This window comes from Sinocyclocheilus grahami, unplaced genomic scaffold (assembly GCF_001515645.1).
Source record: "Sinocyclocheilus grahami isolate Dianchi unplaced genomic scaffold, SAMN03320097.WGS_v1.1 scaffold313.1, whole genome shotgun sequence".
NCBI classification, from domain to species: domain Eukaryota; kingdom Metazoa; phylum Chordata; class Actinopteri; order Cypriniformes; family Cyprinidae; genus Sinocyclocheilus; species Sinocyclocheilus grahami.
Window position 1 is genome coordinate 1,621,718 of NW_015505492.1, and position 15,098 is coordinate 1,636,815.

Sequence of the window (15,098 nt, forward strand, 5' to 3'; positions counted from 1 at the left end):
TTTTTTTTCAGCAGGGTAATGATACCCATACTGTGCTGCACATTATTGGCAATATTGAGCTGAAGCTTGACTTTGCAAATTTAAAAATCGCAAATCAAATCGCAATATCTGTCAAAAAAAAAAAATCGCAATTTGATATTTTCCCCCAAATCGCACAGCCCTACTTGATATGTAGGAAAAACGAAACAAAAATAAACACGCAGATTCTCAAATGATTTCTTAGAACTCAAGACATAAATATATAATGTGAACTTATGTATGTGTAGCCAAACTGTCATTATGGAGGTGATTATATGCACTATTTAAGCAAGGGCTGGGTTTTAACTTTTGACAAATTTCACGATTCGATTCTCATTCACAAGCTTGCGATTCGATTCGATATTGATTATTTTGGATATATTTCAGGTACAGTACATGCCAAATTTTCTCAAGGAAAAAAAAATCTCTCAACTAATGCTGTAAAATATACATGAGTCGGTTGGTACTACATTACTATAATACTGAAGGTTAAAACTGACTGATTTGTTAAAATTACACTTAATGACGTTTTTAAAATAATAAAGTTAGTTACATAATATTTCTACTTCAATTCGTTTTATTTTTTTTATATAAACGGTGGCGGTCATAAAAACTTTATTCAACTGGATTTATTCAAACATAAATGAAACATTGAAGAACAGTCAAATTTATAAAGAATATGTTGCATATATTTAGCAAAATGCCCCTCTCTACAGTTTATTTTTCTATCCGACTAATGAGGTTATGGTCACCGAATATGTTTTTCTGAGGTAAATGTGACGTTACCTGACATTTACAAGACGTTTACAAGACGTTATAGGCCTATTGACGTCTTAACGCGGAGGAAACACTGATTGAGCGATTATATGAGACCGAATACAGATTGTAAAGTTGTACTCATTCTTTTGTCATGTTTATTTGTTTATGTGCTGAAACTGGTATTAATGTGGAGGAGATGATCAGTTCACGTGCGCTATAGCGATCTGTCACTCCACATTAAACAGCGCCAAAATGACATTTATTGTTTAAATACTGCAATACAATGGACATAATTTGAAATCTGAGACTTTGTTTCATATTAAAAGTACCAAAGCACAATGCTTATTGCGATATATTGGATGGGAAGTGCCCTTCAGTGTTCCGTCCATTAACTGAAAACAGGCTAGATTAATCGATTCTTGGGATTTAAGAATCGATATCGTTCCGAAAAAATGAAAATCGATTAATATCGTGATAGATATTTTTTTATCCAGCCCTAATTTAAGCATCATGTAAATCCTGCTAGAATCCAAAATTTCCCATCAGCACTAGAAGGACCATCATGTTTTTCCCCAATGCAATTTACACAGCTCAAATTTACAACTAACCTTAAGTATAAATTGAACACCTCTGAGAGTGGCATCATAAATACATGGGCATTTACTGCTTACTTAATGGCGATCCGGAACCACCACAAACATTTAAGCCTATTAAAATTTGTACATTAATATGGGGTTCTCAATGGCTGACAATAACATTTTTACTTAAAGGGACAGTTTCACCCAAAAATGAAAATTCTGTAATTTTCTCACACTTATATCATTCCAATCCTGTATGACTTTCGTCTGTAGAGCAGGAATATATTAAAGTTAGTTTTTTTTGTCAATACAATAGAAGTCAATAGGGTCCAATGTTGTTTGGTTCCAAAAATATATTTTCTGTTCCACAGAAGAAAGTCAGTAATAAAAGTTTGGAGTGATAGTAAGGCAAGTAAAAGATGATTTCTTTAACCACCCCCAATCATGAGCATTTAGGATTACGTTTAGAACAGTACCTACAGTTTCATATAGGTCTTACTAAATTGGCTAAAACTAATGCACAACAGAGTTACTGAAGAGAATACAATAATGCATAATATACTGTAATTGACTAGACCTTCCTCTTCCAGTGTGCTGGATTAACCAGAAGTTGTGTCAATCACAATTTTTAACCTCTTTCCTGACTCATCATTTAATGATTGATGAGACTGTAAAACATATGACAATATCGCAAACTACTGTTTCAAATATGTACTATGGAATATCGCCTCCGTGTTTTTTTTTTAAAAAGCACTAAAACTTAATTTAGCACTAAAAAAAATAAAGTAAGCAGCATATAGTTTTTACTGTGCAGTAAGTCTTAGCATTCCATTCCAATCCTAGCCATGGTTACATATTTGACAGAATTAACACAAACCTAGCAACAAAACTACCGTCTCTACTTGCTCGTAAATTACACTAGGACACATTCTCATGTCAGTGAGAACAAATATGTGTTGGCTGCTGACTCCACCCTGCTGAATATTGTGACACATATGTGATCTGGAATGTTTGCAAAAGGAACATTCCACAGATGACACAGCATTCCTATCTAAAACAGGCAATAATAGCGTTGTTACTCTGAGACGGGTCTATTTCACTGAGGGACACACGTCCTTTTACCTGAAGCATTTAGCTCATTAATTAACAATATCCTTCTATTTAAAGCAACATCACAAAGCAACACCACAAACATGCTTTTGTCAGTTGTTTTGTCCACTAAGTGGAGCTAGCGCGCATCCACACCAGGCTGATGACAGAAGGTTCTGTGCCATGTTTGGCTCTGAATTAAAGGCCAGTGAATCCTGACTGCAGCGGCTGCACTGGGAACAAGCAAGTGCTACAGGTGCAAGAGTGTAAAACAAACAAGAAACATGTGGCTGTGATGACCACAGGGGCATGTACATGTCTTTATTTGAACAATGCAGAAGTGAAATGCTTACAGGAAGCACATGAGGTTTTCACTGATGTTTTGAAAAAAAAAAAAGAAGAGTTACTTTCATGTGTGTTGTGTACAAATGTAAATTCACTATTCTAACCAGTCTCGGGTCTAATATTTGTTTATAATTTAGCCCCATGCCAGCTAACATGGCTATATTAGTCAATTGTATCTCCATCCATCCACTACTATGTTTCTACTGCTCCAGAAAAGCCAAGTATGCATACTTCGGCACGAGGCCAAATGTTGTAAAAACATGCACAGAGTTTCTTACAGGTCTAAAGGACTGCATGCTAATTAATCAGTTAATCAAAACACTAGCTAAACTAGTTGGACAATGTATCGGCTCGTTGTTGGGCAATTAGTCAACCTCTGCAAACATACATATATAAACTCTGCTTTTCTGTAGCTCAAACAGGAGAGCATGGGTTTGACTCCCATGAAATGCATGAATTGAAAGACAAACTGCAATATAGGTTGCGTTGCATAAAAGCATCTGCCAAATGCATAACTAACACTTAAAAGCTATGTGAGCCATCCGTGAAGCAGAATAATGATGATCAGTAAAAAACACTTAAAGCAAAGTAAACATGGGTTCATCCCACATTAAACGTGACTGCTGTGCCTCTTATCTACATAAGCTTCCTGAGATCTCATCTTGGATTGCCACAAGTAGAGGCATATCACTTTTGAATGGCGGCATGGATGTGGTTATGCCTTGCCCTCATCCCACAACCAGACACTGACAGTAATTGACACGTAAATTGTGTGTCTCTTGGCTCGGTTTGTGTGATCCAATGCAGTGACATGCACATCAGCATCATCTTTCAAGTGGTTTGAGACCAAATAGAGCCAGAGAGAGAGAAGTAGTTTTATTTAAGCCTGACGACGTCTCATGCTTCAGTGTGAAAGAGGAATGTAGAGCAGATCTGTTCTAACGCTGACCCGTGGCTCGTCCCATTACATTTTCCAACAGCTCTATTAGCTCATCCAGGCCTCTAAAGCCCAGGAACTTAACGAGGATGGCAGGGCTATTACATTACCATTACTTCATTCAGGTCAGTCTGCCTGAGGAACAGCAACATGGCACACGCTCAGGTATCTGAGACTCAGGTTAGCAAAGTGACAATTACTCCAGCACTAATTAAGCCATCTCCACTTCAGGCTGTGTCTGACCCTTACTAATTATGCATATATGTGGTGGCAGTGGCTTAATGCTTAGGGACTCGAGTTGTTAACACAAAGCAAACAGGTTCAATAGCAACAAAAATTGATCCAGGGGCTCTAGTTACAGAGATCTCAGGAAACCACTAAACCCAAACAGCAAGTAAAAATCTGTACTACTGGCCTGCTTAGGCCAGCAAAAACAATTTTTGTGTTAGCTTCTTTTCTTAGTCCAACTAAGGCCTTAATATGCATCTCAAAAAACATTAGCGAGTATGAGTTCCTTCACATAAGCCGCAGGCTCTTTGAGACTGCTGTGCAAACAATAATGCTGATTGAAGAGTTAAAAATATACCAGATACACGGAAAGAAAGTAGTGCTGCTTTGAAAGGAGCATTTAGCAGAAGTCATAGAGGATGGAGAAGATGACATCGACAAACTTCACACTGAGCTGAACAGTCGCACACATAGAAGAACAAATAATACATTTCACCTATGTGGGTTAGCTGACTTAAGCATATCAACAGTCATTTTCCAACTGCAAGTTCACTCTAGAGCAGTTTTTCTTTGCATTTTTGGTCTTCGGTACTCCTACAGACACATCAGTAAACCCTGTGTACACCATCAGAGATGCACAGCTTTATATAAATGCAGAGCAACTTAATACAGCGACTGCCAGTGGGTGTGAAGACGTAACCATTACTAGCAAAACCACAACTAGGAACACCAACTTGCAACCAAGCAGTGGCAAAATGAAGCCTTTGGTGGTGTACCTGTTCAAAATCAATCAGAAATGTTTTAGTTAATATTTATTGCAAATCTGTATTGAGTTACATGTACATAAAATGTTAATATATAAAATGTAACTATGGTGCGTATTTATATTTTCTTAGTTCCTTTTTACACAAATAATGAATCACTTAATTAAATTCATCTATTAACAGACCTTGATCAAATCAAAACTGAAACGTTTACAAGACCACCCCTGGTTAGGAATCAATCAACTGGACTAATTGATTAATCCCAAGTTATTCATGTACTTTTGGTTGCAACTAAACTTTTAAGGCAAAATTCTGCGGTTTCTTAGGGAGACTAAAGTAAAATACACTGCTAAGACCATAATGCCGTAATGAAATTTCTAGAAAGTGAGCAAATTGCACCAGCCACAGCTGGTAAACAGCAGTCTAGTACTGTTTCAACACCATTACTGAAGAACAGATGAAATCAGCAAAGCTTTAACAGACCTTCATTGAATTACTATCTTTTAAACGAAGCAAGAGTTTCAAGAACGTCAAAAAGAGAGGCCAGCCATGAGATCTAATACACCTTCAACGCAAAATCTAATCCCGCCAGCTAATGGGACAAAAGAAAGCCGGATTTGGCTCTCTCTTTTCTCATAATTTAACCCCTCGCAGAATATTATAAAGAGGCCAGGAGCAGCTGCAGACTGACCAGTCCCCAAGCACACAATTAACAACAAAAGAGCCCTTTTAACGCATTGAGCTAATCAGCAGCCAGCCCACCACTGCAGTCCCCCTGAACCATCTGCAAGACGGCAGACCGTCTCCGTGATTGTGAAAAAAAAGACTGGCACCATGCTATCATGTCCTAGGGTCAATGAAGCACATTGCTTAGCAACAGTCAAGCCCCCATGCATGGGAAACCAAAAGCTTTAGCTTTCAAAGAGCAACTCAAAGAGTGAACAAGGGAATGTGCTCCAAGATTTGATTACCAAATGGCCTCTGATTGTTCGCTGACCACTGTAGGAAAAGAGAGCATTAAGAGCCACCTAGCTTGGACCTTAAGTGACCAGCAATGAAACACTTTTACACTTTCATTGGTCTATGGACTATAGCTACATTGTGCCTAAACTATGTGATATGATAAAGAGCTATATGTAGTCCAAACTGAACAAATGCTATTTATGAAGACTGGAAATGCCAGTCTGCAATGTCACGACTGGTGCAGGAATAATTTAAAAGGTATTATAAAAAGTTTGCAGCTTTTTATACAAATGTTTAGAGGGAAAGGCCAGACAAGGCTGAGTCCCAGTTAAAAGCAACCAAAAACACAGGACACCAGAGGAGGGGAATCTATAATAATCCCTGTAATAATAAGGTTATAATGGATTGTCAACATTTCCTAACCAAATTTGCCTAGAATAATGTAGGGATCTCAAACACTGTTAATTTTGACAGCAAATTTTGATTTAGTTTTAGTCATAGTCTTTTGACTAAAATGCCATTTAGTTTTAGTCATATGAATTGTTTTAAGTTTTAGTCTAGTTTTAGTCTACTAAATCTACAGTAAACCTAATGGGTTTAGTTACAGTGCATTTATTAACCATTTTTCTAAAATTTCCAAACACATTATATATGTTTGATATTAAGGTTTTATCATGATAGATATCAAGCATGTTATGCGTCACTGCAGTTAAATCGGTGTGATTTAACTGCGGTGACACTATGCCTTTATGTTAAAATGAAATAAAACCACTTCTCAAACAACAAGAACATGGTCTTCTTTTTAATGAAATACCAATGTTTATATAGGCTAATTATGCATTCTTTATAGCAACTTGTTTACCATATTCTTCATTCTTTCAAGCAGACATTTTTTTCTATAAATACATTTAGATTAATCTTTAGGGCTACTAAAGTTTTTCAGTCAAGAGCAGTGCATGATTTTCAGTCTTTCTTTTGTTGCTTGATTAACATCAATAACATGGACAATAGCAACTAAATTAGGCTGCTATCTAGTGCTGGGCGGTATACCGGATCATACCGAATACCGGTGTTTATTTTTGCTATGATATGTATTTTTAAAATACCGCAATACCGGTGTATGTCACTTAAACAACGTTCGGAACGCGACACTGTTTGAAAGGGGTCCCTTTTCATTGTTGCACTGTGTTGAGAGTACAGCTGTATGTGTTACTAAGCGTGGAAGCTGTAGAACTAATAGAACGTGATGACAGAAGAACTCATCCACAATATCCACACTGACCACCACAAATATCCACCGCCCCCTGCCATCAGCTCCCGCGTTTCCCACACACACACACACACGAGCGCGACTTTAGCACTAGATTTGGCAACTTTCAGACCCTTTTAGCGGCTTTTTTCCACAGAATATTCATACTGACAAACCTAGCGACTTTTTTTGGATAAACCTTAGCTATGGTTCAGTTGGAAGATTTCGCCAGTGCTGTCCCGCGAACGCGAGGTCTGACTTTCCCGGAGAAGTGTCGCCTCTCTCGGCGTCTGTTCTGTGCAGTGAGCGGCAGAGAAGCAGCGCATTCAGTTGGCCGCACCACAGCCGACTCGTCAATAAATGAGTACAAAACAGCGTTTCCTAGCACCTGTCGCTTACTGATTGTTTGGAATTATAAATATGAGCGTAGTTCATCTGTTAATATCACATGCACATTTTTTTTTTTTAGTTTGTTACCCAGACGCTGGCAGTGTGCTGCATGAGACAAAAAAGTAATATAGCCAAAACAACCGCATAGCTGCTCTTTAGTGTAGATGCATGTTGATTTTATCAGACGATGCCGCGATTATAAATGAGAGTGACTCCTGGTTAACATGTATTAAAAGGGGTCGTGTTTAGTCACGATTTAGTGTGGTATTTTTTGACAATATTTACTCATCATGACAGTAAAATAGGGCATTCTAAGTCAATATACTGCAGTATTTCCTCTCTCAATCAGTAGAAAATATGGTTAACACCCGGTCACGCATGAAAAAAAAAACCTTCATGTACCGTGAAACCGGTATAATTTTGAAAAAAAACGTGATATAAATGTTTGGTGGTACCGCCCAGCACTACTGCTATCCCTTTAAAACCGAATGCACAGCTTGTCAAAACAGACAATTCGACATAATTTTGTGTGTACATCTCCGTTCATGTGACGCGAAAGAGTACTCGCATGCAAGAAAAAAAAGCTTTATTTTAAAAATATTTCATTGCTTGCTCAGCCTCTGAAACTTTTCAGCTGACGTCACAAAACACTCTTACTTCAATCAACCCATCTTCTCCAACCAGCTTTATTCAGGCACGTAATGGGCACATTTCACAATCCAAACCATTTCCAAATGATAAATTTAGTTCACAGCCTACATTTTCACTCATTAAATACACTTAAAATGTTTTACATTACAGGAGTAGAATGGCTTGCAAATGCTGTTTCATGTTGACTTAAGATTTTTAAATATGGAAATTGCACCAGCGAGGCCTGGATGATGAAGCTTCAGGACAACAAGATCAATAACGCACAGCTACTCCAACATCTGTAGCGTATCAAGCTCTCATTTAGAAAACTATCTTGGAGCAAACCAAAGATGATTTAGGAATAAAAACGACTCATTTTTCACACAACATTTCAATCACACAATGTTAAAATCGAAGCCAAGCTCACTCATGTGGATGACAAAGCGGTTTGGGGCCAATGGTGAAGAAACCCTTTACCTAAACAATGAGTTAGGCTATGGTTTCAAGATATTTCAACAATTTTGGATGATAGAGCCACATTTGTATAGTTAAGCCCTGAAAAGCTACAAACACTGGACTTAAACTACTGACTTCCTGGATGTTACAACCTCTAAATGACACTGGTACGCATGTCAACATATGAGTATTTCTGGAAGGAGTATTTCTGTTCCTGATACTTCTTGTGTACACTAGATTTTAAAACTCTGCTGAGGTCTCAAATAGGGATGCACCGATATGAAAATTTTGGCCAATACCGATAACCGATTATTCTTTATTTTTGAAAGCCGATAACCGATATGTTGGCCGATAAATCTATATCCAAATTGTTATATACTATTTGAGAGCCTGATTACAAAAAAGGTCTCATCATTAAAAGCCAAATCCCAAACACTTCAACATAAACAGCCTAGTTTGAACGGTGTACGTTTTAAAAATATTTTTACTCTCCCATTACCAAATTTAGTCATAAAAAAGTCTTACAAATAAATAAAATAATGCAAACAAGTCACTGGACATCATTACACGTGTAAAGAATCAAAATGAATGCGCCACAGATCAATAAAACAGAATAGCCTCTGCACGGACAATAATTAAATGATTTTAATTACTAAACCATATTGTTGATGAAAATAATAAGAGAAAAATACAAGTGGCTGTTGTTATTAATAATATATCAATGATTTTGAAAAAGTAACAAATTAATACCACTGTTTTAAACAGCAGCCGTTGAGCTGCGCGTGCTGAAGCTGAAGAGCTGAATGAACATGGTAAACTGAAGCGTTTTGCTGGCAGCTTATTTAACTCAAGGAAATGCATCCTGAGATTAATATTAATACAACATAAACATAATATTACAACTTATATATGTACAAAATGATGCAGTTATTGCGTGCTATAGTCAGAATGTGTGATCCTGTTGTGGATGCGCTCTTCCCATATCAACGCGCTGAAACACAGCAACTAAACCCAAAGAATGCACAACGTTTTATTATAATAATGTTCTTATTAGAATGTTATATACACAACATTCCCAATCATAGTTATTAATGTTGTGCACTGCTGTTTGAGCTGCCTGCGCTGAGCTAAAGACGATCACCGGTAAACTGAAGCGCTCTTTTAACTTAACCAAACGCATTCTATATGAGATAAATCAGATATACATCAAATAAACACAATATTACAACGTACAATTGCACAAAAGGCTGCAAACGAACAGCGCGCATCTGAAGTGTCTCTGAAGGAAATAATGAATTATTTATCGGCCTTAAGATATCGGCCAAATTTTCTTATCAGGCCGATACCGATAACAGAAAAAATGAGCATTTATCGGCCGATACCGATATGGTGGCCGATATATCATGCATTCCTAGTCTCAAAACAACAGTCCACGCTAACAAGCTAAACTGTCTGGATGAAAACGCCACAAATCTACTTGGTACTGAATTAAGAGGTTCCCAAACGTTCTCATGGTCGTTCATAGGTAAAACCTTGGCTTTAAATAAGTTTGCATTTGCAGAAACAAATTTTATTTTTTTATATTATTTAAAAAAAAAGTTTTTATATTCACAGCTTTTCAGACAAGCACACAGAGCCTGATACAAAAAGTTCTAGACGTACCCGGTCTCTCTCATGAGGGAGTAGTGTCACAGGTGGGAGGTCGACACCAAAGACCCCCACGCTCCTGAAGCAAGCTTTGCCTCCCAGCCCACCACTGTTCATCCTGTAGAGCGGCCCATCCTTGAGCAGCCGCCCGTTGTTAACCGCCCGCTTAGCAGCTAGCCTCAGCCTCTGCTGAAACCTGGGGTTCGCCACAACATTCACCAGGTCGCCCTGGCTTCTAAGAAATCTCTCGATGTTCCTTAGAGAGGAGCCAGCCGGGACGCCCAAACCTTCGATAGCCCTCCTAAGGATTTTATTCCAATCCACATGACGCAGATCTCCAGCAGGTATAACAGATCCAAGCGAGACCGGGCCAGAGCCTCCCAGCTTGAAAGGCCCAATCCTTCCCGGGTTATCGGGGTCTTTGTATGAAGCGCACCCTTTGCTGGTAACCTTAAGGATGGATCCATCCTTCACAGAGAGCTCCAGCTGCTTGAGTACAACACCCTTGTCTAGTCCATGTGAGGTTGAGACGGCATGGCAAATCCGCTCCTCCGAAGGCCGCTGCTTCTGCCTTTTGATCTTCTGAATAGCCTCAAGAATCCACTCTGTGTACAGGGGATTGGCCAGTTTCACCATGGTGAAATAAGTTGTTTCATTAAGGTGTGATCCATGAATACATTCCTTTTCTTTTAAGAGCAAACAATACGCATCCTCAAACAAAAGCCAGCCATTAGTACATTATGCCGAGCAGGATATGGGACTGAAGTAACTCCTCAAAGATCAGACAGGCTATTCATTTCTTTTCCTTTATGTCAGAAAAAAAAATCCCTTGTGGTTGTAAATCCAAAGTCAGAGGACTTGCTGAAAAATCCTTTCGTGTTACACCTGTGGTTGTGAAGAGGAGAAAAACAGAAAATACATGTTACTTTGCAACAAAACAAACACTCTCTCCAGAGCTAGTTACATGGGCATGGCAACCTGATCCAGGGGGTTTGGCTAACCAACACTACCACTCGTTTACATTAGTCATACTTCTACATTAGTCATGCTATTTTACACAAGTACAATGTAAAATAGGTTTAAATAAAGGGAGAGTTAAAAAAAACAAAAAAAAAACAACATTATATAAACCGTCATTGTTAAACTAACCCTATATACGCATGCATGCATATATGTGTATGTATGTATGCATATATGCATGCATGCGGTATATATATATATATATATATATATATATATATATATGTATGTATGTATGTATGCATGTATGCGTATATACACACACACGTGCGTATATACACAAACTCTTTTATCTATATATATATATACACTATACATCTGAAATAGATATGCATGTAGGCTATATATTTACATGTGTATGATTAAATTGGCTTAGTTAAACAATAGTGTCCTTTATTTTGTATCTGCATATATATATATATATGGATAAAAGCGTCTGCTAAATGACTAAATGTAAATATATATATATATTCCCAGTCATTAGAAATAGAACATGTGACTTCAGGTGTTAGGTGCACACATTCCATAAAAGGAAAAATCACCAGTCCAAACCAGACAGACTAGTACAACCAAGAGACATGTTAATTCACATTTTGATAAAATGAGAGCCACTTTATGAGAACTGTAGCTGGTACTCAAAACCTGCCTGCCTAGACAGCAAAAATGCTACACGTGTTTATGATGCCCATATGCAGTCTAGCTAGGGAGCTCACTATAGTGAGACATTCATTTACTCCAAAATACAATATCAATATATACATACATACATACATACATACATAACATTTAGCTACAAGCTAAAACACAGCACACCGTGGATAACAAGATTTTATTAAGCTCATTGATTTATGATAGTGTAAAAACCCAAACAGCACAAGCGGAGGAAGAACAGTGCTGCGAGCAGCCAGCAGGTGACATGCAGTGAACAATTTCTCAAGAATTCCTCCGCTCACCAACAGCAGCCGTGTAAACTCAACCACAACTTATCTGCCATAATATTGTTATATAAAAAGCCTCGCACACATACTGAGGGGAACACTTGACCCATTCCTCTGAGACATTAGGTCCGGCCTAAACAGATCCAAGAAAAGCTACGGTAAATAAATGAACGGCGCAACTCGGTTAGCCGAGGTATATAAATAACCACTAAGTTAAATAACTCGAGTTTAACTGGGGAGGCATGACAGCACACAGTCTTAGCAGCACATATAAAAACAGGACAACCGATGGTAAAACAAAGTCTATTGACACTCACTCGTTGTGGATGTTCAACCCAAACTTAAAAACACAACATACGGTGTTGTTTAACATTTGACACTTATTTAATCGTTTTTAAATCTCGTCTACACTCTTCCAGCTTTGGTCACAAACTACGACTTGGCCGTGACATTTCACATTAAGAGTCTAGCAACATCATCTCAAATGTTGACAGCGAAAACAAAACACAGAATCACAAACGCGTACTGACACTCTTACTTCAGCTCGAGTCCTCTGATTAAAGCCGAGATAGTGAGCAAAAGTCAGGCGAATCTCACAAGCATTCGGCTTATCATCTCCAGCATCGGCTTTCTAAACAGCCCCGGAGCTCAAGTCTAGCACGCTAAGCTAAAGCTGGCTAAATTAGGTTATGCTTTATGACTACTTCCGACAGATGACTATCTATAATTTATGATGACAAAGTCAACACGTCAATTAACCTAAGGTCTCGCAAACCTTGTTTTCTGGACGCTCTAACACGGTGGACAGGTCAGGTGACTTCGCCGCTTTGCCCGGTCGCGTTACTAAACAGACGCCATTTTGTTACAATGTTGTAGTTTACATGAATCCGACATGGCACTGATTACAACCCAATGGAGTCTCATTAAACCTTACCTTCACAAAGACGTTCCCGCCCAAGAAACTTTAATATTGGTTAAAAAGGGCAAATACTTATCCCTGATTTGATAACCAAAGTGTCAATCACAAGGAAACAGTTCGGCCTCTCGAGGAATCGGTTGGCTTCATAATCTGTCAATAATCACTTGACCCGCCTCTTAAAGGGATAGTTCAACACCGCTGAACATTCTGTCATCATTTACTCACTCATGTTTTTCCAAACCTCTATGACTTTTTTCTTCTTCCGTGGAGCACAAAATGAGACATTAAGCAGAAAGTGAGGAACTGACAGTCTCAATCATTATTACCTTCAGTGTTTTATTTTACACATACAAGTGTTAAGTAACTGAAGGCCGTCATTCTGCATATCTCATTTTTAGTCATATGGAATTATTACAAATCGAGGAGGAGTAAATGACTATTTTCATTTTTAGACCAAACTATCCCTTTAAGGTGTCAACTGCTCTTCAGTCCTTACTGCGTATGGAATGCGATACCTGCTATTCTATCCGCATTAGAAGCACAGTTAGCAGGGATAGCGGGGATATTTTATCATCATGTAATATAATGAGTTTAAAACTACTTGATGGCTCTTTAATGTAAGATCAGCCGAAACTCGCTCTACACCTTTAAGAAGGCTCCCCCTTATGAGCATCGCACAACACTGCAATATGAGCAGATCGACCTAGTCACACTTTTTGGAGAATAATGTAATGGTGAATAATTAGTCCAAGTGCTCGAGTTATCCCTGGCATTCCCCGTGCTGTGTGCACTGTAACCTAATATTACAATTAGTTTGCACTTTACAGAAGACACGGGAGGCCACGAACTATCGAGCGCGCGTAACGTAGCCTACATCCTTACGAAGGTAGTGTGCACGCAAATAAGACAACATTTATAAATCTTGCGAATGCCTAAACGGATGATGGCATATCATTTCTCCCGTTATTCCGAAACGCTAAAAAGCAGCGATGATGACTGCCGTTTGTTTACGCGCTTCTGTCTAAAGCATGCAAAATGCACTCATATTTCAAGATCAAGCAACTGAGAACAGATAGCATCTGGAAAATTCCATTTATGCGGGTCAAGCAGTAGCTTGCGATACTCGCGCGGTTCGAGTAACCCAATACCCAGTAACCGAATTCATTTCTCCGCTCGCGTCAAGTTACATCACTCACGACAACTTAAACTTGAACGATTAAAACATGCCACCGATAACGAGCCACTCAAGACACCGCCGAGATAAATGCCCGACAACGCTGGCAAAGCGAACATTTACCTTTAAGTTCCTCGCGCGCTCTCTCCACGCTCCTCGTATAAGCAATAAAAACACGCTTATTTGCGAAGCTGATGATATATGCGTAAAGTAGCCTGATAAATCCAATGGGGTCCTGTTTGATTCGGAAGACGAACGCACGCGTAGGAAGAGAGAACCTGATAACAACTAATTGAAAGGTTAATCTACATAGGAGTCTGTGACAAAGTAGTACCCTCCCCTTTCGGCACTCCATCAGCCACAGAGGAGGACTAACTCGCTGTAACCGCTATGTGACATCACATCGCTCATTGGGAAACAATGTACATTGTTTCAGACTACATGGCACGGGTGGGAAAAGAGGAGACATAATGTGCCCTGTCTGTGAAGAGGAAAAGGAAACTTTTAATATCGCTTATTGGGACACGCATACAAAATCGGCTCCAAGTCAATAGTCATATGCAATTATGATACATTTTAAACTATTTGGGGGAAAAGACAAGATGCTGTGTGATATGCCATGTTTTTTTTGAAGAGGAAGGTGAAAGTTTTAATGTCACCCAGCACAAATCAGTTTCTTATGAATACATGCATAGCCTGTAGCATAATTATAATAAACACTGGTGTTGCGAATTTAATTGATGTTTGCTTGCGATATAAATACCAGCATCAATTAAATACAGTGAAATGTGCTTCACCACAGTTGGAAAAACATAGCTGGAGTAAATCTAAACCATTCCATAACAAAATGTGCAAAAAAAAAAACCCTGACAGTTTGCAAACGCACCTGAAAGCCCATGGCTTCGCCCTGGAGTGAAAATTTGGTGCAGCGCAGGGCAATCTGAACCATGGACATGTTACTTTTTACTGTGCCTGAAAGGAAAACAAATTGCAC

General features: G+C 38.6%; 1 protein-coding gene across 6 annotated transcripts in view; it reads right to left on the reverse strand.

Annotated features, from left to right (window-relative positions):
- The window catches only part of kat6b (K(lysine) acetyltransferase 6B), a 36,219-nt gene extending 21,804 nt beyond the window's left edge, over positions 1-14,415 (reverse strand). For 2 of the 6 annotated variants that reach the window (XM_016294208.1, XM_016294203.1), the window contains exons 1-2: positions 12,787-12,939; positions 10,069-10,938 (exon numbers count right to left, since the gene is read on the reverse strand). In XM_016294208.1, coding sequence (XP_016149694.1) covers positions 10,069-10,689 — 621 coding nt within the window. In that variant the 5' untranslated portion in view covers positions 10,690-10,938; positions 12,787-12,939. Of the gene's footprint in view, positions 1-10,068; positions 10,939-12,541; positions 12,687-12,786; positions 12,940-14,227 lie in introns of those variants that run through there. The other 4 variants (XM_016294205.1, XM_016294209.1, XM_016294206.1 and 1 more) reach the window with 4 other exon arrangements.
- Positions 14,416-15,098: the final 683 nt, after the last annotated feature.